At 45.2% G+C, this 23,752-nt stretch overlaps 1 protein-coding gene across 1 annotated transcript in view; it reads left to right on the forward strand.

Moving 5' to 3' along the window:
• LOC139267464 (inactive tyrosine-protein kinase 7-like) overlaps positions 1-23,752 on the forward strand; it is a 408,288-nt gene that overhangs the window by 320,821 nt on the left and 63,715 nt on the right. The window contains exons 8-9 of the mRNA XM_070885824.1: positions 12,951-13,084; positions 20,919-21,054. Of these exons, the coding sequence (XP_070741925.1) occupies positions 12,951-13,084; positions 20,919-21,054 (270 nt within the window). The remainder of the gene's footprint in view (positions 1-12,950; positions 13,085-20,918; positions 21,055-23,752) is intronic.

The raw sequence follows: 23,752 nt of genomic DNA on the forward strand, positions 1-23,752 counted from the left end.
ATGAAGTCCTTACTACTAGGGGAATCAAGGGGTATGGTGAGAAAGCAGGAATGGGGTACTGAAGTTGCATGTTCAGCCATGAACTCATTGAATGGCGGTGCAGGCTAGAAGGGCCGAATGGCCTACTCCTGCACCTATTTTCTATGTTTCTATGATTTCCCTTTCATAAACCTATGCTGACTTGGACCGATCCTGTCACTGCTTTCCAAATGCGCTGCTATTTCATCTTTAATAATTGATTCCAACATTTTCCCCACTACTGATGTCAGGCTAACCGGTCTATAACTACCCATTTTCTCTCTCCCTCCTTTTTAAACAGTGGTGTTACATTAGCCTACCCTCCAGTCCATAGGAACTGATCCAGAGTCGATAGACTGTTGAAAAATGATCACCAATGCATCCACTATTTCTATGGCCACTTCCTTAAGTACTCTGGGATGCAGACTATCAGGCCCCGGGGATTTATCGGCCTTCAATCCGCTCAATTTCCCTAACACAATTTCCCGCTTTATAAGGATATCCTTCAGTTCCTCCTTCTCACTAGACCCTCGGTCTAGTATTTCCGGAAGGTTATTTGTGCCTTCCTTCGTGAAAACAGAACCAAAGTACAACCAATTTGTTTAACTGGTCCACCATTTCTTTGTTCCCCATTTTAAATTCACCTGAATCTGACTGCATGGGACCTACATTTGTTTTCACTGATCTTTTTCTCTTCACATATCGATGGAAGCTTTTCCAGTCAGTTTTTATGTTCCCAGCATGCTTCCTCTTCTACTCTATTTTCTCCCTCCTAATTAAACCTTTTGTCCTCTTCTGCTGTATTTAAAAAATTCTCTCAGTCCTCAGGTTTACTGCTTTTTCTGGCCAATTTATATGCCTCTTCCTTGGATTTAACACTATCCTTAATTTCCCTTGTTAGCCATGGTTGAGCCACCTTCCCCATTTTATTTTTTACTCCAGACAGGGATGTACACTTGTTAAAGTTCATCCATGTGATCTTTAAATGTTTGCCATTGCCAATCCACCGTCAACTCTAAGTATCATTTGCCAGTCTATTCTAGCCAATTCACGCCTCAAACCATCGAAGTTACCTTTCCCCAAGTTCAGGACCCTAATCTCTGAATTAACTGTGTCACTCTCCATCTTAATAAAGAATTCTACCTTATTATGGTCACTCTTCCACAAGGGGCCTCGCACAACAAGATTGCTAATTAGTCCTTTGTCAATGCACATCACCCAGTCTAGAATGGCCAGCCCTCTAGTTGGTTCCTCGACATATTTGTCTCGAAAACCATCCCTAATACACTCCAGGAAATCCTCCTCCACCGCATATGCAGATTAAAGTCGCCCATGATAACTGCTGTAACTTTATTGCACGCATCCCTAATTTCTTGTTTGATGCTGTCCCCATCCTCATTACTACTGTTTGGTGGTCTGTACACAACTCGCACTAGCGTTTTCTGCCCTTTGGTATTCCGCAGGTCCAGCTATACAGATTCCACATCATCCAAGCTTAATGTCCTTCCTTACTATTGCAATAATTTCCTCTTTAACCAGCAACGCCACCCCACCTCCTTTTCCTTTCTGTCTATCCTTCCGAAATGTTGAATACCCCTGGATGTTGAGTTCCCAGCCTTGGTCACCCTGGCACGATGTCTCCGTGATGCCAATTACATCATATCCGTTAACTGCTATCTGCGCAGTTAATTCGTCCACCTTATTCTGAATACTCCTCGTGTTGAGGCACAGAGCCTTCAGGCTTGTCTTTAACACCCTTTGCCCCTTTAGGATTTTTCTGTAATGTGGCCCTTTTTTGCTTTTTGCCTTGGGTTTCTCTGCCCTCCACTTTTGCTTTTCTTCTTTCTATCTTTTGCTTCTGCCCCCATTCTACTTCCCTCTGTCTCCCTGCATAGTTTCCCATCCCCCTGCCATATTAGTTTACCCCCCCCCCCGGCCAAACAGCACTAGCAAACACTCCCCCCAGGACATTGGTTCCGGTCCTGCCCAGGTGCAGACCGTCCGGTGTGTACTGGTCCCACCTCCTCCAGAACCGGTTCCAGGAATTTGAATCCCTCCATTCGGCACCACTCCTCAAGCCACGTGTTCATCTGAGCTATCCTGCGATTCCTACTCTGACTAGCAGGTGGCACTGGTAGAAATCCTGAGATTACTACTTTTGAAGTTCAACTTTTTAACTTAGCTCCTAGCTCCCTGAATTCGTCTTGTAGGAGTGAGGTCCTGCAGGCAGATTTTAGGGAGTTACGGAAGAGATTAAGAAGCAGGACCTCAAAGGTAGTAATCTCAGGATTGCACCCAGTACCACGTGCCAATGAGTACAGAAATAGGAGGATGAGCAGATCAATGCATGATGATGGTTGGAGAGATGGTGCAGGAGGGAGGGCTTTAGATTCTTGGGGCTTTGGGACTGGTTCTGGGGGAGGTGGGACCTGTACAGGCTGGATGGGTTGCACTTCATCAGAGCCGGAACTAATATCCTCACGGGGGCCGGGGGGGGGGGCTTTGTTAGTGCTGTTGGGGAGGGTTTGTACTACCTTGGCAGGGGATGGGAAGCTAAGCATAGATTCAGAAGGGAGAAAAGCAGAGCTTGAGATGGAAGGTAGAAGAGTAGTAAGAGAGTTTAGAAGGCAGAGGAAACAAAGGTTGGAAAATAAACAAAAAAGGAGTTTTGTTGTGCTTAATGGTATATACATAAATGCAAGGAGTATAGAGAAAAAGGAAGATGAGCTGAGGGCACAGATAGACACGTGGAAGTATGATATCTTAGCGATTACTGAAACATGGTTTGAAGAGGGACAGGAATGGCAGCTCAATGTTACAGGCTTTTCAAACGAGATAGAGAGGGGATTAAAAAAGGAGGGAGGTGGCAATATTGGTTGGTTAAAGAAACAATTAGAGCTGTGAAAAGGGATATGTTGTTAGAATGATCACCAAATGAGGCTACATGTGTTGAACTAAAGAACAAAAAAGGGACAATCACACTGCTGGGAGTGTACTATAGACTCCCAGTCTGTGGGAGATAGAAGAGGAAATTTGTACTACGAGACGAATTTAAGGAGCTAGGAGCTAAATTAAAAAGTAGGACCTCACAAGTCGTAATCTCGGGATTGCTACCAGTGCCACATGCTCGTCAGAGTAGGAATCGCAGGATAGCTTGAGCAGTGGTGCAGCAGGGACCGATTCAAATTCCTGGGGCATTGGAACCGGTTCTGGGGGAGGTGCACCAGTACAAACCGGACGGTCTGCACCTGGGCAGGACCGGAACCAATGTCCGAGGGGGAGTGTTTGCTAGTGCTGTTGGGGAGGAGTTAAACTAATATGGCAGGGTGATGGGAACCAATGCAGGGAGACAGAGGGAAACAAATTGGAGACAGAAGCAAAGGACAGAGAGGAGATGAGTAAAAGTGGAGGGCAGAGAAACCCAAGGCAAAAAACAAAAAGGGCCAATGTACAGCAAAATTCTAAAGGGTCAAAGTGTAATAAAAAGGCAAGCCTGAAAGCTCGGTGCCTCAATGCGAGGAGTATTCGGAACTCAGGAGAGGGCTCTGAGCTAGTTAGTGGGTGAGAGCGCAGATGAGCAGGACCCCAAGAAAGAATGCAAAAGGCAGGAGGCAACAGAGCAGAGTAGCACTGGGGTAAGTGTAAACCACAAGGTGATAGGAAGGGACAATATGTCTGAAGATAAAGGGGCTGAGGGAGGGGTCAAAACTAAAAATCATGGTTTAAAAGCTAGTATTAAAGCACTCGACCTAAACGCACGCAGCATTCGAAATAAAGTAAATGAGTTGACGGCACAAATCGTTACAAATGGGTATGATTTGGTGGCCATTACAGAAACGTGATTGCAGGGTGGCCAAGACTGGGAATTAAACATACAGGGGTATCTAACAATTCGGAAGGATAGACAAGAAGGAAAAGGAGGTGGGGTAGCTCTGTTAATAAAGGATGATATCAGGGCAGTTGTGAGATGATATTGGCTCTAATGATCAAAATGTTGAATCATTGTGGGTGGAGATTAGAGATAGTAAGGGGAAAAAGTCACTGGTGGGCGTAGTTTATAGGCCCCCAAATAATAACTTCACGGTGGGGTGGACAGTAATCAAGAGAATAATAGAGGCATGTGAAAAAGGAATGGCAGTAATCATGGGGGATTTTAACCTACATATCGATTGGTCAACTCAAATCGCACGGGGTAGCCTGGAGGAGGAATTCATAGAATGCATACGGGATTGTTTCTTAGAACAGTATGTTACAGAACCTACAAGGGAGCAAGCTATCTTCGATCTGGTCCTGTGTAATGAGACAGGAATAATAAACGATCTCCGAGTAAAAGATCCTCTCGGAATGAGTGATCACAGTATGGTTGAATTTGTAATACAGATTGAGGATGAGGAAGTAGTGTCTCAAACAAGCATACTATGCTTAAACAAAGGGGACTACAGTGGGATGAGGGCAGAGTTAGCTAAAGGAGACTGGGAACATAGACTAAACGGTGGCACAATTGAGGAACAGTGGAGGACTTTTAAGGAGCTCTTTCATAGTGCTCAACAAAAATATATTCCAGTGAAAAAGAAGGGCGGTAAGAGAAGGGATAACCAGCCGTGGATAACCAAGGAAATAAAGGAGAGTATCAAATTAAAAACCAATGCGTATAAGGTGGCCAAGGTTAGTGGGAAAATAGAAGATTGGGAAAATTTTAAATGACAGCAAAGTATGACGAAGAAAGCAATAAAGAAAGGAAAGATAGATTACGAAAGTAAACTTGCGCAAAACATAAAAACAGATAGTAAAAGCTTTTACCGATAGATAAAAAGGAAAAGAGTGACTAAAGTAAATGTTGGTCCTTTAGAAGATGAGAAGGGGGATTTAGTAATGGGAAATGTGGAAATGGCTGAGACCTTAAACAATTATTTTGCTTCGGTCTTCACAGTGGAAGACACAAAAATCATGCCAAAAATTGCTGGTCACGGGAATGTGGGAAGGGAGGACCTTGAGACAATCAGTATCACGAGGGAGGTAGTGCTGGACAGGCTAATGGGACTCAAGGTAGACAAGTCCCCTGGTCCTGATGAAATGCATCCCAGGGTATTAAGAGATGGCGGAAGTTATAGCAGATGCATTCGTTATAATCTACCAAAATTCTCTGGACTCTGGGGAGGTACCAGTGGATTGGAAAGCAGCTAATGTAACGCCTCTGTTTAAAAAAGGGGGCAGACAAAAGGCAGGTAACTATAGGCCGGATAGTTTAACATTTGTAGTGGGGAAAATGCTTGAAGCTATCATTATGGAAGGAATAGCGGGACATCGAGATAGGAATAGTGCAATCAAGCAGACGCAACATGGATTCATGAAGGGGAAATCATGTTTTAACTAATTTACTGGAATTCTTTGAGGATATAACGAGCATGGTGGATAGAGGTGTACCGATGGATGTGGTGTATTTAGATTTCCAAAAGACATTCGATAAGGTGCCACACAAAAGGTTACTGCAGAAGATAAAGGTACGTGGAGTCAGAGGAAATGTATTAGCATGGATAGAGAATTGGCTGGCTAACAGAGAGTCGGGATAAATGGGTCTTTTTCAGGTAGGAAATCGGTGGTTAGTGGTGTGCCACAGGGATCAGGACTGGGACCACAACTGTTTATAATATACATAGATGACCTGGAGGAGGGGACAGAGTGTAGTGTAACAAAATTTGCAGATGACACAAAGATTAGTGGGGAAGCGGGTTGTGTGGAGGACACAGAGAGGCTGCAAAGAGATTTAGATAGGTTAAGCGAATGGGCTAAGGTTTGGCAGATGGAATACAATGTTGGAAAATGTGAGGTCATCCACCTTGCGGAAAAAAAAACAGTAAAAGGGAATATTATTTGAATGGGGAGAAACTACAGCATGCTGCGGTGCAGAGGTACCTGGGGGTCCTTGTGCATGAATCCCAAAAAGTTAGTTTGCAGGTACAGCAGGTAATCAGGAAGGCGAATGGAATGTTGGCCTTCATTGCAAGAGGGATGGAGTACAAAAGCAGGGAGGTCCTGCTGCAACTGTACAGGGTATTGGTGAGGCCGCACCTGGAGTACTGCGTGCAGTTTTGGTCACCTTACTTCAGGAAGGATATACTAGCCTTGGAGGGGGTACAGAGACGATTCACTAGGCTGATTCCGGAGATGAGGGGGTTACCTTATGATGATAGACTGGGTCTTTACTCGTTGGAGTTCAGAAGGATGAGGGGTGATCTTATAGAAACATTTAAAATAATGAAAGGGATAGACAAGATAGAGGCAGAGAGGTTGTTTCCACTGGTCGGGGAGACTAGAACTAGGGGGCACAGCCTCAAAATACGGGGGAGCCAATTTAAAACCGAGTTGAGAAGGAATTTCTTCTCCCAGAGGGTTGTGAATCTGTGGAATTCTCTGCCCACGGAAACAGCTGAGGCTAGCTCATTGAATGTATTCAAATCACAGATAGATAGCTTTTTAACCAATAAGGGAATTAAGGGTTATGGGGAGCGGGCGGGTAAGTGGAGCTGAGTCCACGGCCAGATCCGCCATGATCTTGTTGATTGGCGGAGCAGGCTTGAGGGGCTAGATGGCCCACTCCTGTTCCTAATTCTTATGTTCTTATGTAAATTTCTGACAATTGCTCTATTACATAGAAACATAGAAAATAGGTGCAGGAGTAGGCCATTCAGCCCTTCTAGCCTGCACCGCCATTCAATGAGTTCATGGCTGAACATGCACTTCAGTACCCCCTTCCTGCTTTCTCGCCATACCCCTTGATCCCCCGAGTGCTGGGGCCCCAGCTGTTTACATTGTACATTAATGATTTAGACGAGGGGATTAAATGTAGTATCTCCAAATTTGCGGATGACACTAAGTTGGGTGGCTGTGTGAGCTGCGAGGAGGATGCTATGAGGCTGCAGAGTGACTTGGATAGGTTAGGTGAGTGGGCAAATACATGGCAGATGAAGTATAATGTGGATAAATGTGAGGTTATCCACTTTGGTGGTAAAAACAGAGAGACAGACTATTATCTGAATGGTGACAGATTGGGAAAAGGGGAGGTGCAACGAGACCTGGGTGTCATGGTACATCAGTCATTGAAGGTTGGCATGCAGGTACAGCAGGCGGTTAAGAAAGCAAATGGCATGTTGGCCTTCATAGCGAGGGGATTTGAGTACAGGGGCAGGGAGATGTTGCCACAGTTGTGCAGAGCCTTGGTGAGGCCACACCTGGAGTATTGTGTACAGTTTTGGTCTCCTAACTTGAGGAAGGACATTCTTGCTATTGAGGGAGTGCAGCGAAGATTCATCAGACTGATTCCCGGGATGGTGGGATTGACCTATCAAGAAAGACTGGATCAACTGGGCTTGTATTCACTGGAGTTCAGAAGAATGAGAGAGGACCTCATAGAAACGTTTAAAATTCTGACTGGTTTAGACAGGTTAGATGCAGGAAGAATGTTCCCAATGTTGGGGAAGTCCAGAACCAGGGGTCACAGTCTAAGGATAAAGGGTAAGCCATTTAGGACCGAGATGAGGAGAAACGTCTTCACCCAGAGAGTGGTGAACCTGTGGAAGTCTCTACCACAGAAAGTAGTTGAGGCCAATTCACTAAATATGTTCAAAAGGGAGTTAGATGAAGTCCTTACTACTCGGGGGATCAAGGGGTATGGCGAGAAAGCAGGAAGGGGGTACTGAAGTGCATATTCAGCCATGAACTCATTGAATGGCGGTGCAGGCTCGAAGGGCTGAATGGCCTACTCCTGCACCTATTTTCTATGTAATAGAGCAGTCATAGTGGGGGATTTCAATTACCCCAATATTAACTAGGATACTATCAGTGTAAAAGGTATAGAGGGCACCGAATTCTTAAATTGCATTCAGGAGAACTTTTTTAGCCAATACATAGCAAGCCCAACAAGAGTGGGGTGCAGTTCTTGATTTAGTTTTCGGGATTGAAGCTGGGCACGTGGAAGGAGCATCAGTGGGAGAGGGTTGTTTTGGTCATTATCTTAATTCAGTTAGGCTTAGCATAGTTATGGAAAAGGACAAAGATAAAACAAAGGTTCTAAATTGAGGAAAAGCCAATTTTACTAGATTGAAAAGTGATTTAGCAACGGTGGACTGGAAAACAGTTACTTGAAGGTAAATCGGTGGCAGAGCAGTGGGAGGCTTTCAAGAGCGAGGTACATGGAGTTCAGGGTAAACCTGTTACCACAAAGAAACAAGGTAGAACTGCCAAATTTCGAGCCCCCTGGATGACGAGGGGCATGAAAGGTAAGTTGAGGCAAAAAAGGGAGGCTTATATTGGGCAACGAGAGCTCAATACTGTAGAAAGCCGAGAAAGTGCAGGGGTGAAATTAAAAAGGGAATTAGGAAAGCGAAGAGAGTGCATAAAAGAATACTGGACAATAGAATCAAAGAAAACCCAAAGATGTTTTATAAATACATTAAGAGCAAGATGATAACTAAGGAAAGAGTAGGGCCTATTAGGGACCAAAATGGTAACCGATGTGTGGAGGCTGTGGGTCAGGTACTTAATGAATACTTTACGGCTGCCTTCACAACGCCAACGTTGAAGTTAAGGAGGAAGAGAGTGGTGGTGGGGAAAATTCTTGCGATCAATTCTGAGGGACAATATAAACCTTCATTTCGAAAGACATAGATTAATCAAGGATAGTCAGCATGAATTTGTTGAGGGAAGGTCATGTCTGACCATCTTGACTGGATTTTTTGAGGAGGTCACAAGGAGGGTCGATGAGGGCAGTGCATTTGATGTAGTCTACGTAGATTTTAGCCAGGCTTTTGACAAGGTCCCACATGGCAGGCTGATCAAAAAAGTAAAATCCCATGGGATCCAAGGGAGAGTGCCAAATTGGATCCAAAATTGTCTCAGTGGCAGGAAGCAAAGGGTAATAGTTGATGGGTATTTTGCAACTGGAAGGCTGTTTCCAGTAGTGTTCCACAGGGCTCAGTGCTCAGTTGCTTGCTTTTTGCAGTATATATTAATGATTTGGACTTAAATGTATGGGGCATGATAAAGAAATTTGCACTTGATACAAAAATTGGCCCTGTGGTTGATTGTGAGGAGAAAAGCTTTAGACTGCAGGAAGATATCGATGAACTGGTCAGTTGAGCAATAAAGTGGAAAATGGAATTCAATCTGGAGAAGTGTGAGGTAATGCATTTTGGGAGGTGCAACGAGGCAAGGGCATACACAATATATGAGAGGATACTGAGAAGTGCGGAGGAACAGAGGGACTTTGGAGTGTATGTCCACAGATCCTTGAAGGTAGTAGGACAGGTCGTTAAGGTAGATAAAAAGGCATACGGAATGCTTTCCGTTATTTGCTGAGGCATAGGAAAAAAAGCAGGGAATTTATGCTAGAACTGCATACAACACTAGTTAGGCCACCGCTTGAGTACTGCATACCGTTCTGGTCACCACGTTACAGGAAAGATGTGATTGCACTAGAGAGGGTGCAGAGGAGATTTATGAGGAAGTTGCCAGGAATGGAAGATTTTAGCTACGAGGAATGATTGGATCGGCTGTGGTAGTTTTCTTTGGAACAGAGGAGGCTGCGAGGAGATTTAATTGAGGTGTATACAATTATGAGGGCCTAGATAGAGTGGAGAGGAAGGATGTATTTCCTTCAGCAGTGGGGTCAATAACCAGGGGGCGTAGATTTAAAGTGGTTGGCAGAAGGGTTCGAGTGGAGATGAGGGGGAAAAAAATCATCCAGAGGGTGGTGAGGTGTTTGGAACTCACTGCCTGAAAGGGTGGTAGAGGCAGAAACCCTCATCACATTTAAAAATTACTTGGATGTGCACTTAAAGACCTGCAACCTACAGGGCTACGGATCTAGTACTGGAAGGTGGGTTTAGGCTGGGTAGCTCTTTTTCAACTGACATGGACACCAAGGAGCCGAGTGGCCTCCTGTGTCATGATGTTTCTATGATTTGTTTTTGGAACTTTTGGTTGAGAGATAAATGTTGGCCAAGAGACCAGAAAAATCATCAGTATTTTCACACACACATTCTGCACAGCTTTATCACTATTGGGGTGGGTGGCTTATTTAGGGGAGGCCTCTGTCCATGATTCTCAAGTCAGGTACCAGCAGGTAAATTAGCACCTCTTTCAGCAGGTTAAAAATACAGCTGCCATTCAGCCTTTGTCCACTCAGTTCAGCTGAAGTCAAAAACTCACCAACCATATGGGAATCATAGATGTGGTTGAATGTTGTAGTGTAGCTCACTCTTCAGCCAGCACATTTTTGGATACTGCCCTGAATACAGGACTCCCATCACATTTCAGAGATTTAAAGAGAAGAACTTGTTGTCCAGTGCCTCCCTGTTAAAATATGTACACGTCCTCTTTCCCAGCCAGTGAACACTTTTTTGAATGAATAAAACGGGCTGATGGAGACAATCATGCATTGTGAGGGACCAGACTTGGGGATTACTGAGATATGGCTGCAGAAAAATCAAGACTGAGAATTTAACATTGCAGGGTATGAAATATTTAGAAAAGGAGAGGGAAAAAGGGAAGGTGGAATAGTTGAACTTATTGGGGATAACATAATTGCAGTAGAAAAAAGTGACTCGGCTATCGCCAAGATAGAAACAGAATCCATGTGGACAGAGATAAAAGATAATAAATGATCAAACACACTAATGGGTCTAGTCTGCAGACCACCCAATAGTGGAAGGGAGGTGGAGGAAGAAATATACAAAAAAAATTAAGGAAATTAGAAAAGATATAGAATAATCATGCAGGATTTCAACTACCTTGATATTAATTGGACAGAAGAGGTGGGTAAAGGGGATAAGGGAATGGAGTTCCTATAATGTGTACAGGATTTCTTTCTAACCCAATATATAAAAAGCCCAACAAGGGAGGATTCGCTATTAGATCTTGTAATGGGGAATGAATCAGAGCAGATAAAAGAAGTAAAAGTAGGGCAACATCTAAGTAATAATGACAATAATACAATATGGTCATAATAATTGAGAAGTACATAAGTGTAGATGCACTTAAGGGGTGGTTAGATGAGCATAAGAGGGAGAAGGGAATAGAGGACTATACTGATGGGGTTAGACGAGGAAAAACAGGAGGTGGCTCGAGAGGAGCATAAACACCGGAATGGACTGGTTGGGCCAAATGACCTGTTTCTGTGCTGTAAATCCTATATAATCCTATGAATTGTACTAACTCACATAGGGAAACATGGCAGCTAATTTGGCAACAGATTCCACAAATATTTCTCTGTTTTTGTGTACTTGGCTGAGGATTGGATGTTGGCAGGGCATTGCAGTATCAGCCACAGATTGTGTATTGCAGTGGGTTTAAACCCGCAACTTGATACAGTCATGAGTGCCAACAACTGAGCCAAGCTGACAATTGTAATGCAAATAACTCAATTGTATTTTTGGGGAAGATAACAGTGGGGCATTGATTCCTGGGGCTGAGGGGAAAAGTCAGCTGATTTCCATTACTGATTGCTCTCCAGTGCCTCCCTGTTAAAATATGTACGTGTGCACAATGAGCGAGGACTGAACTGGGCTTAGTTGTGATGGTCCAAATATTCAGCAAGCACTTACTATTGCCTAGGCTCACGCGTGAATTGTAAGGTATTGTATAGATGCCAGTACCTACACCATCTCCAGTAAGGAATAAGCAGCAGAGAAAAGAAAAACACATCTGCCTACTTTTGAATACTGTTTGGAGACTTTTAAGCTGTGCCTTCAGTTACAACAAATTTTCTTTTTTCTAATGGACAAGTAGAAGCTGGAGCTTTCCTGTTACTGCTGCCCTTGGGTTTCCTTTCAGGAGCTTATGCATACTTGCTCCTGTCCTGTTCTGGAAATTGGTACTAATGGTATAATGATAACAGTAACTTTCCATTCCCGCCACGGCCTTCCCTTTTAGCTTTTCCCTTCTCTTACCTGCTCCTTTACCCTCTCGTGAAACATGCTGACTATAGTTCGAGATGCCCACTGCCTTACCCAATGGACCATTTTTCATTTGTGAGTCTAGATGAGTCTCAGCAAGCTGTTCCTGCCAAGCCATCACAACTGACCTGAAAATCCTCAACTTATGTCAGTGTATGCAATTTTAGAAAGGGAAAGTGATCAGGAGCTGGAAATGTGCCAGAGTGCATTTTTCTCTCTCTAACAGGGGGTCCTAGAGTATAGTGTCTCTTAATACCACCCACAGCAAAGACCAGTGATCAAACTTGGAAACTCTAATCTGGCTTAGTGCCACAATTCATGATGCATGTGCCTACTGAGTCATCAGGGGAGTGCGATTTGACACAGCTTGGTGGGAATCCTGATTTATTTTCTTTTAATATAATTTTAAATAAATGATAAAGAAAGATTTGCATTTCTTTCACATCTTTCACGACCACCGGACGTCTCCAAGCACTTTACAGCCAATTACGTACTTTTTGGAGTGTAGTCACTGTTGTAATGTAGGAAACGCGACAGCCAATTTGCACACAGCAAGCTCCCACAAACAGCCATGTGATAATGACGAGATCATCTATTTTTGTAGTGTTGATTGATGGATAAATATTGGCCAGGACACTGGGGATAACTCCCCTGCTCTTCTTTGAAATAGTGCCATGAGATCTTTTACATCCAGCTGAGTGAGCAGGTTAACATCTCATCCAAAAGACGGCACCTCTGACAATGCAGCACTCCCTCAGTACTGCACTGCCTAGATTTTTGTGCTGAAGTCCCTGGAGTGGGACTTGAACCCACAACCTTCTGATTCAGGCGAGAGTGCTACCCACTGAGCCACAGCTGACACTAGTCAGAAGGCTTTATTTTGTTAATGACCTGAAAGCTCATTCTGTACTTGAAGTTTAGTGGTATTGGGATGTTGGGTTTTATAAATTTAATCTTGTGAATTCTTCTCTCCATTCACAGCAATCCCAGAGTGGGTAGCCAAACCAATAGACTGCCAGCTAGATGAAGGGAAGCCAGGATTTTTGCACTGTAGCACCCGGGCCACCCCATCTCCCACAGTTACCTGGTTCCGGAACAATGTAGACATTTCTGGTGTAAGTATGTCACTAATCTTTGGAGGCCTCTGTGTGGTTTATATGTAGCTCATGTTGGCGAAGAAGGCGTCACTGTAAATGTTTATCTTTTCCTCTTCTGAAAGCAGTAATTCTTGTTCTGATATAGTTCCATGAGCAGCAGCAGTGTTTCACCTGGAGCCATTTTTCAAGTATGAATCCTGGCTGTTGTTTGGCTATTCAAACAGAAGAGGAGGACATCTAAGCTGAGTCGTGTTTTTTCCTTTCCCTTCATCCATACATGCACGTTTCGAGCGGGCATTACTGAATTTGCAGTTGGGAGCTCTGGATGATTTTATCCTCCTTCATTACTCAGGAATGCTGAGACCAATTGTAGCGCCACTGTCGCAGTCCCTGCTGACATCAGCAGACAGCACAGATGAATCATTGAATGGTTTTCATGTTCAATTGCAAAAATGTACTAAAAATCTTAGGTTTCACTTCTAGCTATGTTTATAGTGAGCCATCAGGGCAGCACTGCTTTATGGCATTTCAATACAGTTTTTAGTTATAACTACCTCTTTTTACATTTATATAGGGACCCAGTTATTTGTACTGTGTTTCTGGCTGATTGACTCTCCATTATCAAATGACCTGATTGCTGATTGGTCCCATTGGAGGATAAGCCACACCCAGAAGTTTCTCGAGTGTGTAATTGGGACTTCCCAGCCCAAGTTCTGAGCGACTTTGCAAAGTGTAATTCAAGCCATTCTGACTTCAAAACTCCCCTGCAAGCAGTCGCAGAGAGGGTCGAGTGCCACAAACCCAGCAAAAGCCTCCCAAATCCCTAAACCCAGCCCAAGTGCATGTCAACCCCAGCCAAAGTCCCTGACACCCCCACCACATTTTCTCCCTCTCCCGGCCCAAATGCATGCTTCCTCCGGCCCACGTTCCTGACACTCATTTCCCGCCTCCCCCCACCCCCACCCCGCCACAGATGAGGCATTGTGTGTGGGTCACGGATTGTTAACAGGTTTTTTGGGTGTGAAGTGAATAGTGACAGTGTCGTGACTTTCAGATTTCATCCACTCCAATGATGTCCCTTGTAAAACACGCACCGAGCTTTCCGAGAAATCAGGTTTGGGTGCAAAGGGGGTTGGAAGAACGTGATACATCGTCCCTGAATTCCCTCTCTCCCCTCCAATTCCCCCCCGCTTCTACATCTCTCTCTCTCTCTCTCTCTCTCTCTCTCTCTCTCTCTCTCTCTCTCTCTCTCTCTCTCTCTCTCTCTCTCTCTCTCTTTCCCCACCTGTGTGTCTCTCTTCCCCTGCCTGTGTCTCTTTCTTCCCCCCCGCTGTGTCTTTCTCTCTCCACCCCATCTCCCCGTCTCTGACTGTCTGTCTGTCTCTCTCTCTCTCTCTCTCTCTCTCTCTCTCTCTCTCTCTCTCTCTCTCTCTCTCTCTCTCTCTCTCTCTCTCTCTCTCTCACTCTCACTCTCACACCACCGCCCCCCCCCCCCGCCGTGTGTCTCTGCCCCTCCCCCATGTGTCTGTCTCTCTCTCTCTCTCTCTCTCTCTCTCTCTCTCTCTCCCTACCCTCATGTCTCTCTCCAACTCCCCCCCCCCCCCCCCCCGCCGCCTGCCTGCACAATCGCTAGAGGTGTCAGGGGCGGAGTCCAGAGGATGCAGGCGTAGTGCAAATAGTCAGTGTTTTCTAGTGCCTTTTGCGATTTCTGGCCGTGCTTAAGCACTTTACAGCAAAGTGTAACTGTTGTTTTCATGTAAGAAACGCGGCGGCCAATTCGCTGGTTCCACAAACAGCAATGTGATGTGACCAGACAATCTATTTTTAGGTGTTAGTTGGGGGATAAATATTGGTCAGGACACGGGGAAGAATAGTACCATGGGATCTTTTACATCAGAGAGTGCATGTAACATCTCATCTGAAAGACAGCACCTCTGACAGTGCTGCGCTCCCTCAGCACTGTACTGGATTGTTAGCCTAAATTTTGTACTGAAGTTCCTGGGTTTGAACCCCACAACCTTCTGACTGAGAGGCGACAGTGCTACCTCTGAGTCACAGCTAACACCTGATGTAAATGTTAATGTTTTACTGTCGGTGCTTTTCAAAGCAGCTGAAACAAATGTTAACCTGATATGGGTTGTTCCTGAGGAGTATGTTGCTAAGTCATCCACTGTGCTGGCACTGTTGAACTCTCAACAATAGAAACAAGAGCTGCTCGCACCTGAATCTACAGTTACCTTTGTTCACTGGTCCCACATAGTGGAGCAATCCTACACTATCCTCCAACAGCAACTAATCAGATTGCATAGTACTTGGAAGGGACAAAGCACTTTCAATGACTAATGCTAATTGGTATTGTAGCAATAGTCATCTCATCCAACACTTCCAGTGAAACCAATTAACATGAACCATTCAAAATGACTAATTGAACGTTATACAGTCAGCGCCTCACAGCTAACCTGGCGTGCCTTGATGACCCCGAGACGCAGAATGCCCACAGTGCTTGGTCTGCCCTCTTGGCCTCCATAACCAGTGCCTGCGAAGAGACGATCGGTCACTCAACCAGGAAACACCAGGACTGGTTTGATGAGAATGACCAGGAGCTCCAAGAGCTAATAGATTCGTAAGCGCAGGGCATTCCTGAGCCTTAAACAACAACCCAACTTGGGAGCAGCAAGGCAGCATTACAGATGGCTTAAGGCCGAGGTCTAACAAAAAACTCGGAACCTAAAGAACAGGTGTTAGATGGAGAAAGCACAGGAGATACAGCAGCTGGCCGACAGCCATGATGTGCAAGGATTCTTCATTGCAGTCAAGGCCACCTACAGTCCAAACACCCAAGGCCCCACCCCATTGCTGGCCAAGAACGGGGAAACCTTCAAGGACACCGAGGCAGTCGGGGCCCGCTGGAAGGAGCACTTCGAAGATCTGCTCAATCGAGACTCTTGCCTTTGACTCAAGTGTTCTCGACTCCATCCCGCTGCATGCTACCCGTCACCACCTCAATAAAACCCCAGCACTGCACGAGGTAGAAAAGGCCATGACAGCTTAAGAATAACAAGGTTACGGGTGCAGATGGAATCCTCGCTGAGGCACTGAAGTATGGCGGAAGGGCACTGTTGGCGCGAATACATGACCTCATCTCTCTCATCTGGAGGGAGGAGCGCATGCCGGGTGATCTCTGAGATCCAGTGATCATGACCATCTTTTTAAAAAAAAAAGGGGACAAGTCCGACTGCGGCAACTACAGAGGAACCTTCCTGTTGTCGGCCACTGGGAAAGTCGCTGCTCGAGACCTCCTCAAACGTCTTCTCCCTGTGGCTGAGGAGTTCCTCCCGGAGTCACAGTGCGGATTTCGTCCCCTACGAGGCACAACGGTCATGATTTTTACAGCGCAACAGCTGCAGGTAAAATGCAGTGAACAGCACCAGCCCTTAGACATGGCCTCCTTCGACCTTACAAAGGCCTTTGCCGCTGTCAGCCGCAAGAGTCTATGGAACGTCCTCCTCTGTTTCGGATGCCCCCAAAAGTTCATTAACATCCTCCGCCTGCTCCACGATGACACGCAGGTCGTGATCCTTACCAACGAATCCATTACAGGTCCAATCTATGTCCGGACCGGGTTATTGAGGGAGTGCAGCGAAGGTTCACCAGACTGATTCCCGGGATGGTGGGACTGACCTATCAAGAAAGACTGGATCAACTGGGCTTGTATTTACTGGAGTTCAGAAGAATGAGAGGGGACCTCATAGAAACGTTTAAAATTCTGACGGGGTTAGACAGGTTAGATGCAGGAAGAATGCTCCCAATGTTGGGGAAGTCCAGAACCAGGGGACACAGTCTAAGGATCAGGGGGAAGCCATTTAGGACCGAGATGAGGAGGAATTTCTTCACCCAGAGAGTGGTGAACCTGTTAAATTCTCTACCACAGAAAGTTGTTGAGGCCAATTCACTAAATATATTCAAAAAGGAGTTAGATGAAGTCCTTACTACTAGGGGGATCAAGGGGTATGGTGAGAAAGCAGGAATGGGGTACTGAAGTTGCATGTTCAGCCATGAACTCATTGAATGGTGGTGCAGGCTAGAAGGGCCGAATGGCCTACTCCTGCACCTAGTTTCTATATTTCTATAAACAGGGCTACGCCATTCCCCCAACCCTCGTCTCAATCTTCCTTGCTGCTATGCTCCACTTCAGTCAACAAGCTCCCCGCTGGAGTGGATCTAAACTACAGAACCAGTGGGAACCTGTACAACCTTCGTCGTCTCCAGGCCAGATCCAAGACTACCTCAACCTCAGTCGTCGAGCTACAGTACGCGGATGACGCCTACGTCTGCGCACATAGAGGGTGAACTCAAGTCATAGTCAACGTATTTACTGAGGCGTACGAAAGCATGGGCCTTGCGCTAAACATCCATAAGACAAAGGTCCACCACCAGCCTGTCCCCGCCACACAGCACTGCCCCCGAGTTATCAAGATCCATGGCGCGGTCCTGGACAACGTGGACTATTTCCCATACCTCGGGAGCCTCCTATCAACAAGAGCAGGCATTGACGATGAGATTCAACACCACCTCCAGTGCGCCAGTGCAGCCTTTGGCCGCCTGAGGAAAAGAGTGTTCGAAGACCAGGCCATCAAATCTGCCACCAAGCTCATGGTCTACAGGGCTGAAGTAATAACCACCCTCCTGTATGGCTCGGAGACGTGGACCACCTCAAGTCGCTGGAAAAATACCACCAATGATGTCTCCGCAAGATCCTACAAATCCCCTGGGAGGGCAGACGCACCAACGTTAGCGTCCTTGACCAGGCCAACATCCCCAGCATTGAAGCACTGACCACACTTGATCAGCTCTGCTGGGCAGGTCACATTGTTCGCATGCCAGACACGAGAATTTCAAAGCAAGCGCTCTACTCGGAACTCCTTCATGGCAAACGAGCCAAAGGTGGGCAGAGGAAACGTTACAAGGACACCCTCAAAACCTCCCTGATAAAGTGCGACATCACCACTGACACCTGGGGAGTCCCTGGCCAAAACCATCCTAAGTGGAGGAAGTGCATCCGCGAGGGCGCTGAGCACCTCGAGTCTCATCGCCGAGAGCATGCAGAAATCAAGCGTAGGCAGTGGAAAGGGCATGCGGCAAACCAGTCCCATCTCCCTTTCCCTCGACGACTCTCCATCCCACTTGTGACAGGGACTGTTCAGCCACCTAAGGACTCATTTTTAGAGTGGAAGCAAGTCTTCCTCGATTCCAGGGGACAGCCAATGATGATGATTTTATTAGAAAGTTTCCTAACTGCTTAGTTTGTTAGTAATTTCATCGTACTGTTCAAACAACTAGGCCTGCAGGTGCTAGAAAAAAGATTTAAGTTTCTGGAACAGAACAAGATGTTTAGATTTTTGCCTGTTTCATGTACATCCTGTTTGAGTGTTCTCATCAAATTATTACCCCGGACTCAGCATGCTGCTGACTTTATTTGTAATTTGAGAGTCTTAAAATTTTAACATTCTTTCGAGCAAATGACAAAATTATTTTAAAGTTTGAACTACATGGTGGTCATTCACTTTTATATGATATTTTATGGCTTATTCTAATACAGTATTTTAATTTGGAAAATCAGATAGGGACAGATACGTGAGGCCATTTAGACCATGTTAGCTCATCCATTTAAAAAGAACGACCAACAATCGCCCATCACTTCATCTAATTAACTCTTGAATAAGTTTATTAGACTCCACTGTTCATTCTTTTGTTTAACAAAGTTTTTCCTGACCAGTCCTTGGCTTTCTTTCCATTAATGTTTTACTATTGCCCCTTGTTCTGGTATCCTGGCTCCAGATTAATCTAATATGCCTTTTAATATCTTTCTACTTCTATAAACTGTCCTTAGTCACAATCCTTCAGCGATAAAGGGCCTAATTTTCTTCATTCTTTTCTTTGTAGCTCAATCTTTTGACTGGCTTGAGCAGGTTCTTGACTTTTCTCTGCACTTCCTAACTTGAATCTTTCCCTTATGCCTTGGTGACTAAAACTGAACTCCACACGTGAGGTACAGTTTGACCAGGGCACTGTACTATTTTTGCATGATATCCTCCAACTTGTATTCAGCTGATTTGCTTCATCTGTTGTTGCTGTGCTCTCTCTGGTGGTGTGTACACCCTCAGAGTCCACAGGCCTCAATGTGGCAAACGAGTTGTCCAGTTATCCAATTTATTGCCTTAATGCTATTCAGTGCTAGAAGCTAGAGCTGTTTTTCTGTTCTTTATCATCCGTGAATCGTAGATGGTGAATGTTGGCCATTGTCTGCTCTTATTGACAGTCGGCTACCGAGGTATGAAAAATGGGCCTCGTCATGGATTTTGATAATTGGGGGGCAGTGCTGTGTGGCGGGGTCAGGTTGGTAGAGGACCTCTACATTTCAACAGAGGCCATTGCGGTCGAGCCTGATTCCTGTCCTTGCACAAATCCAGTACCACTCTTTGAGCCTTCTGAAGTAACTTAGCTAACTACTCATTTGTAAACCATTGAGTTCAAGAAGCCAACCCACCACCACCACACCTCAGAGACAATGCAACTTCTCGGTTCACTTCACAAACCGACTGAAACAAAGTTGCATCTATAGTATTGGTCCGTGTGCCAAAGCAACTCTTCCATTTCATAAGTATTAATGTTTGAGACGTTAACCAGCATCATCATAGGCAGATCCTCGGAGTCGAGGATGACTTGCTTCCACTCTTAAAGTGAGTTCTCAAGTGACTAAGGAGTCTAATGCAGGACCTACAGTCTCTCTCTCAGGTGGGGCAGACAGTGGTTGAAGGAAAGGGTGGCCGGGGAGCCTGGGGTGATGCACGCTCCTTTCGCTGTCTACGCTTGGTTTCTGCTTATTGTCGGCAACAGGACTCGAGTTGCTCAGCGCCCTCCCGGCTGCTCTTCCTCCATTTTGGGCGGTTGTGGACCACTGATTCCCAGGTGTCGATGGGAATGTTGCACTTTGTCAAGGAGGCTTTGAGGTTGTCCTTGAAGCGTTTCCTCTGCCCACATGGGGCTCGCTTGCTGTGTCGAAGCTCTGCATAAAGTGCTTGCTTTGGGAGTCTCATGTCGGGCATGCGGATGATGTGGCCCGCCCAACAGAGCTGATCGAGCGTGGTCAATGCTTCGATGCTGGGGATGTTGACCTGAGCAAAAACACTGACCTGGTGCATTTATCCTGCCAATGGATTTGCAGGATCTTGTGGAGGCTGCGCTAGTGATACTTCAGCGTTTTGAGGTACCTGCTGTATATAGTCCACGTCTCAGCCATATGGGGGGGCAGTGTCAAAGGCCTTTGTGAGGTCCAAGAAGGTCATGTACAAAGGTTGATGCTGTTCCCTGCATTTCTCTTATTGTTGCGCAGTGAAGTTCATGTCCGTTGTGCCACTTAGTGGATGGAATCCACATTGCAATTCTGGAAGGAGCTCTTTAGCCACAGGAAGAAAACGATTGAGGAGGATTCTTGCGATGACTTTTCCTGTGGCCCACAGCAGGGAAATTCGTCTGTAGTTACCGCAGTCAGACTTGTCCCTTTGTTTGAAGATGGTCACGATTATGGCGTCCCTGAGATCTCCTGGCATGCTCGCCTAGTTCTAGATAAGAGAAATGAGGGCTTGTATTCGTGCCAATAGACATTAACCATCTTCCTTCCAAGCTAGCTGAAACCCAAATTTTAACACTCAATTCCTTTGAAGTCATTCAGAGAAAAAACATTTTTTTTAAATTTTGACACGTGTGCAGTGTGTACTTTTTTTTGTTTAATCTGTGGCTCCCAGGCTGCTATGAATTTCAATGGCTCCTGATTGTTATGCTTAACTTGTAGGACAGTCGGTTTGAGGAATTTGACAATGGAACTCTGCGCATTAACAATGTGGAGGTGTATGATGGAACTGTGTACAAATGTCAGAGCAGCACTCCAGCAGGGTACATCGAGGGATATGCGCGTGTCCAAGTCCTACGTAAGTGCAGGTATTCATTCACTGCAGGTAGCTAACTTGGATGATTTTTATTTTTATTTCTATTTCTAACAATTACTGAATTGATTAAATTCAGCCATTTTGTTTGGAGCATGAATTATATTGGGGAATAAGGAAATGACAGGGACGTTGAACAAATATTTTGTATATGTCTTCACAGTAGAAGACACCAAGAACAATTGTGGTGAACCAAAGCTCTAATGGGAGTGAGGAACGAAAAGTAATTAATATTAGTAATTAAAAAATACTGGAGAAATTAATGAGATTAACAGCCAACAAATCCCCTGAACCTGATGGCCTACATCCTGGGATTCTAAAAGAGGTGGCTGCAGAGATAGTGCATTCATTGGTTTTGATCTTCCAAAATTCGCTAGATTTAAGAACGGTCCTCAAGGATTGGAAGGTAGCAAATGTAACTCCGCTGTTCAAGAAAGGATAGTGAGAAAAAGCAGAGAACTCTAGGTCAGTTAGCCTGACATCAGTAGTCGAAAAAAAGAATCTATTATTAAAGACATGGTAACAGGGCACTTAGAAAATTGTAACATGATTAGGCAGAATCAGCATGGTTTTATGAAAGGGAAATCGTGCTTGACAGATTTGTTTTTTGAGGGTGTAACTAGCAGGGTAGATGAGGGAAAACCAGTGGATGTAGTATGTTTTGATTTTCAGAAGCATTCAATAAGGTGCCACACAAAAGGTTGTTAATCAAGATTCGGGCTCACTTAATTGGGGACAATGTATTAGCATGGATTGAGGATTGGTTAACGGACAGAAAACAGAGTTGGAATAAATGGGTCATTTTCGGGATGATAGGGTGTAACTCGTGGAGTGCCACAAGGATCCGTGCTTGAGCATCAGATATTAACAATCTATATCAGTGACTTAGATGAGGGGACTGAGTATAATATAGCTAAGTTTGCTGAAGATACGAAGCTATGTGGGAAAGCAAGCTGTGAGGAGCATGTAAAGAGGCTGCAAAGGGATATATACAGGTTAAGTGATTGGGCAAGAAGGTGGCAAATGGAATATAATGTGGAGAACTGTGAAATTATCCGCATATACCCCCAGGTGTCTCTGTTCCTGCACCCTCTTTAAAATTGTACCATTTTAGCTTATATTGCCTCGCTCATTCTTCCTACCAAAATGAATCATTTCACTCCTCTCTGCTAAATTTCATCTGCCCATTTCACTAGTCTGTCTATGTCTTCCTGACGTCTGTTACTCTTCCCCTCACTGTTTATTTTTGTATCCATAGAAACACAGAAAATAGATGCAGGATTCGGCCCTTCGAGCCTGCACACCATTCAATAAGATCATGGCTGATCGTTCACCGCGGTACCCCTTTCCTGCTTTCTCTCCATACCCATTGATCCCTTTAGCTGTAAGGGCTACATCTAACTCCCTCTTGAATATATCCAACGAACTGGCATCAGCAACTCTCTGCGGTAGGGAATTCCACAAGTTAACAACTCTGAGTGAAGAAGTTTCTCCTTGTCTCAGTCCTAAATGGCTTACCCCTTATCCTTAGACTGTGTCCCCTGTTTCTGGACTTCCCCAACATCGGGACCATTCTTCCTGCATCTAACCTGTCCAGTCCCGTCAGAATTTTATATGTTTCTATGACACCCCCTCTCATCCTTCGAAACTCCAGTGAATACAGGCCCAGTCGATCCAGTCTCTCCTCATATGTCAGTCCTGCCATCCCGGGAATCAGTCTGGTGAACCTTCGCTGCACGCACTCAATAGCAAGAACGTCCTTCCTCAGATTAGGAGACCAAAACTGAACACACTATTCCAGGTGAGGCCTCACCAAGGCCCTGTACAACTGCTGTAAGATCTCCCTGCTCCTATACTCGAATCCCCTAGCTATGAAGGCCAACATACCATTTGCCGCCTTCACCGCCCGCTGTACCTGCATGCCAACTTTCAATGACTGATGGATCATGACATCCAAGTCTCGTTACATCTCCCCTTTTCCTAATCTGCCGCCATTCAGATAATATTCAGCCTTCATTTTTTTGCCACCAAGGTGGATAACCTCACATTTATCCACATTATACTGCATCTGCCATGCATTTGCCCACTTACATAACCTGTCCAAGTCACCCTGCAGCCTCTTGGCGTCCTCCTTACAGCTCACACCGCCACCCAGCTTAGTGTCATCTGCAAACTTGGAGATATTACACTCAGTTCCTTCATCTAACTCATTAGTGTATATTGTAAAGAGCTGGGGTCAAAGCACTGAGCCCTGCGGCACCCCACTGGTCACTGCATGCCATTCTGAAAAGGACCCGTTTATTCCGACTCTCTGCTTCCTGTCTGGCAACCAGTTCTCTATCCACGTCAGTATATTACCCCCAATACCATGTGCTTTAATTTTGCCCACCAATCTCTTGTGTGGGATCTTGTCAAAAGCCTTTTGAAAGTCCAAATACACCACATCCACTGGTTCTCCCTTGTCCACTCTACCAGTTACATCCTCAAAAATTCTAGATTTGCCAAGCATGATTTCCCTTTCATAAATCAATGCTGACTTGGACCAATCCTGTCACTGCTTTCCAAATGCGCTGCTCTTTCATCTTTACTAATTGATTCCAACATTTTCCCCACTACTGATGTCAGGCTAACCAGTCTATAATTACCCGTTTTCTTCTCCCTCCTTTCTTAAAAAGTGGTGTTA

The sequence above is a fragment of the Pristiophorus japonicus genome, chromosome 7, assembly GCF_044704955.1.
Source record: "Pristiophorus japonicus isolate sPriJap1 chromosome 7, sPriJap1.hap1, whole genome shotgun sequence".
Lineage (NCBI taxonomy): Eukaryota > Metazoa > Chordata > Chondrichthyes > Pristiophoridae > Pristiophorus > Pristiophorus japonicus.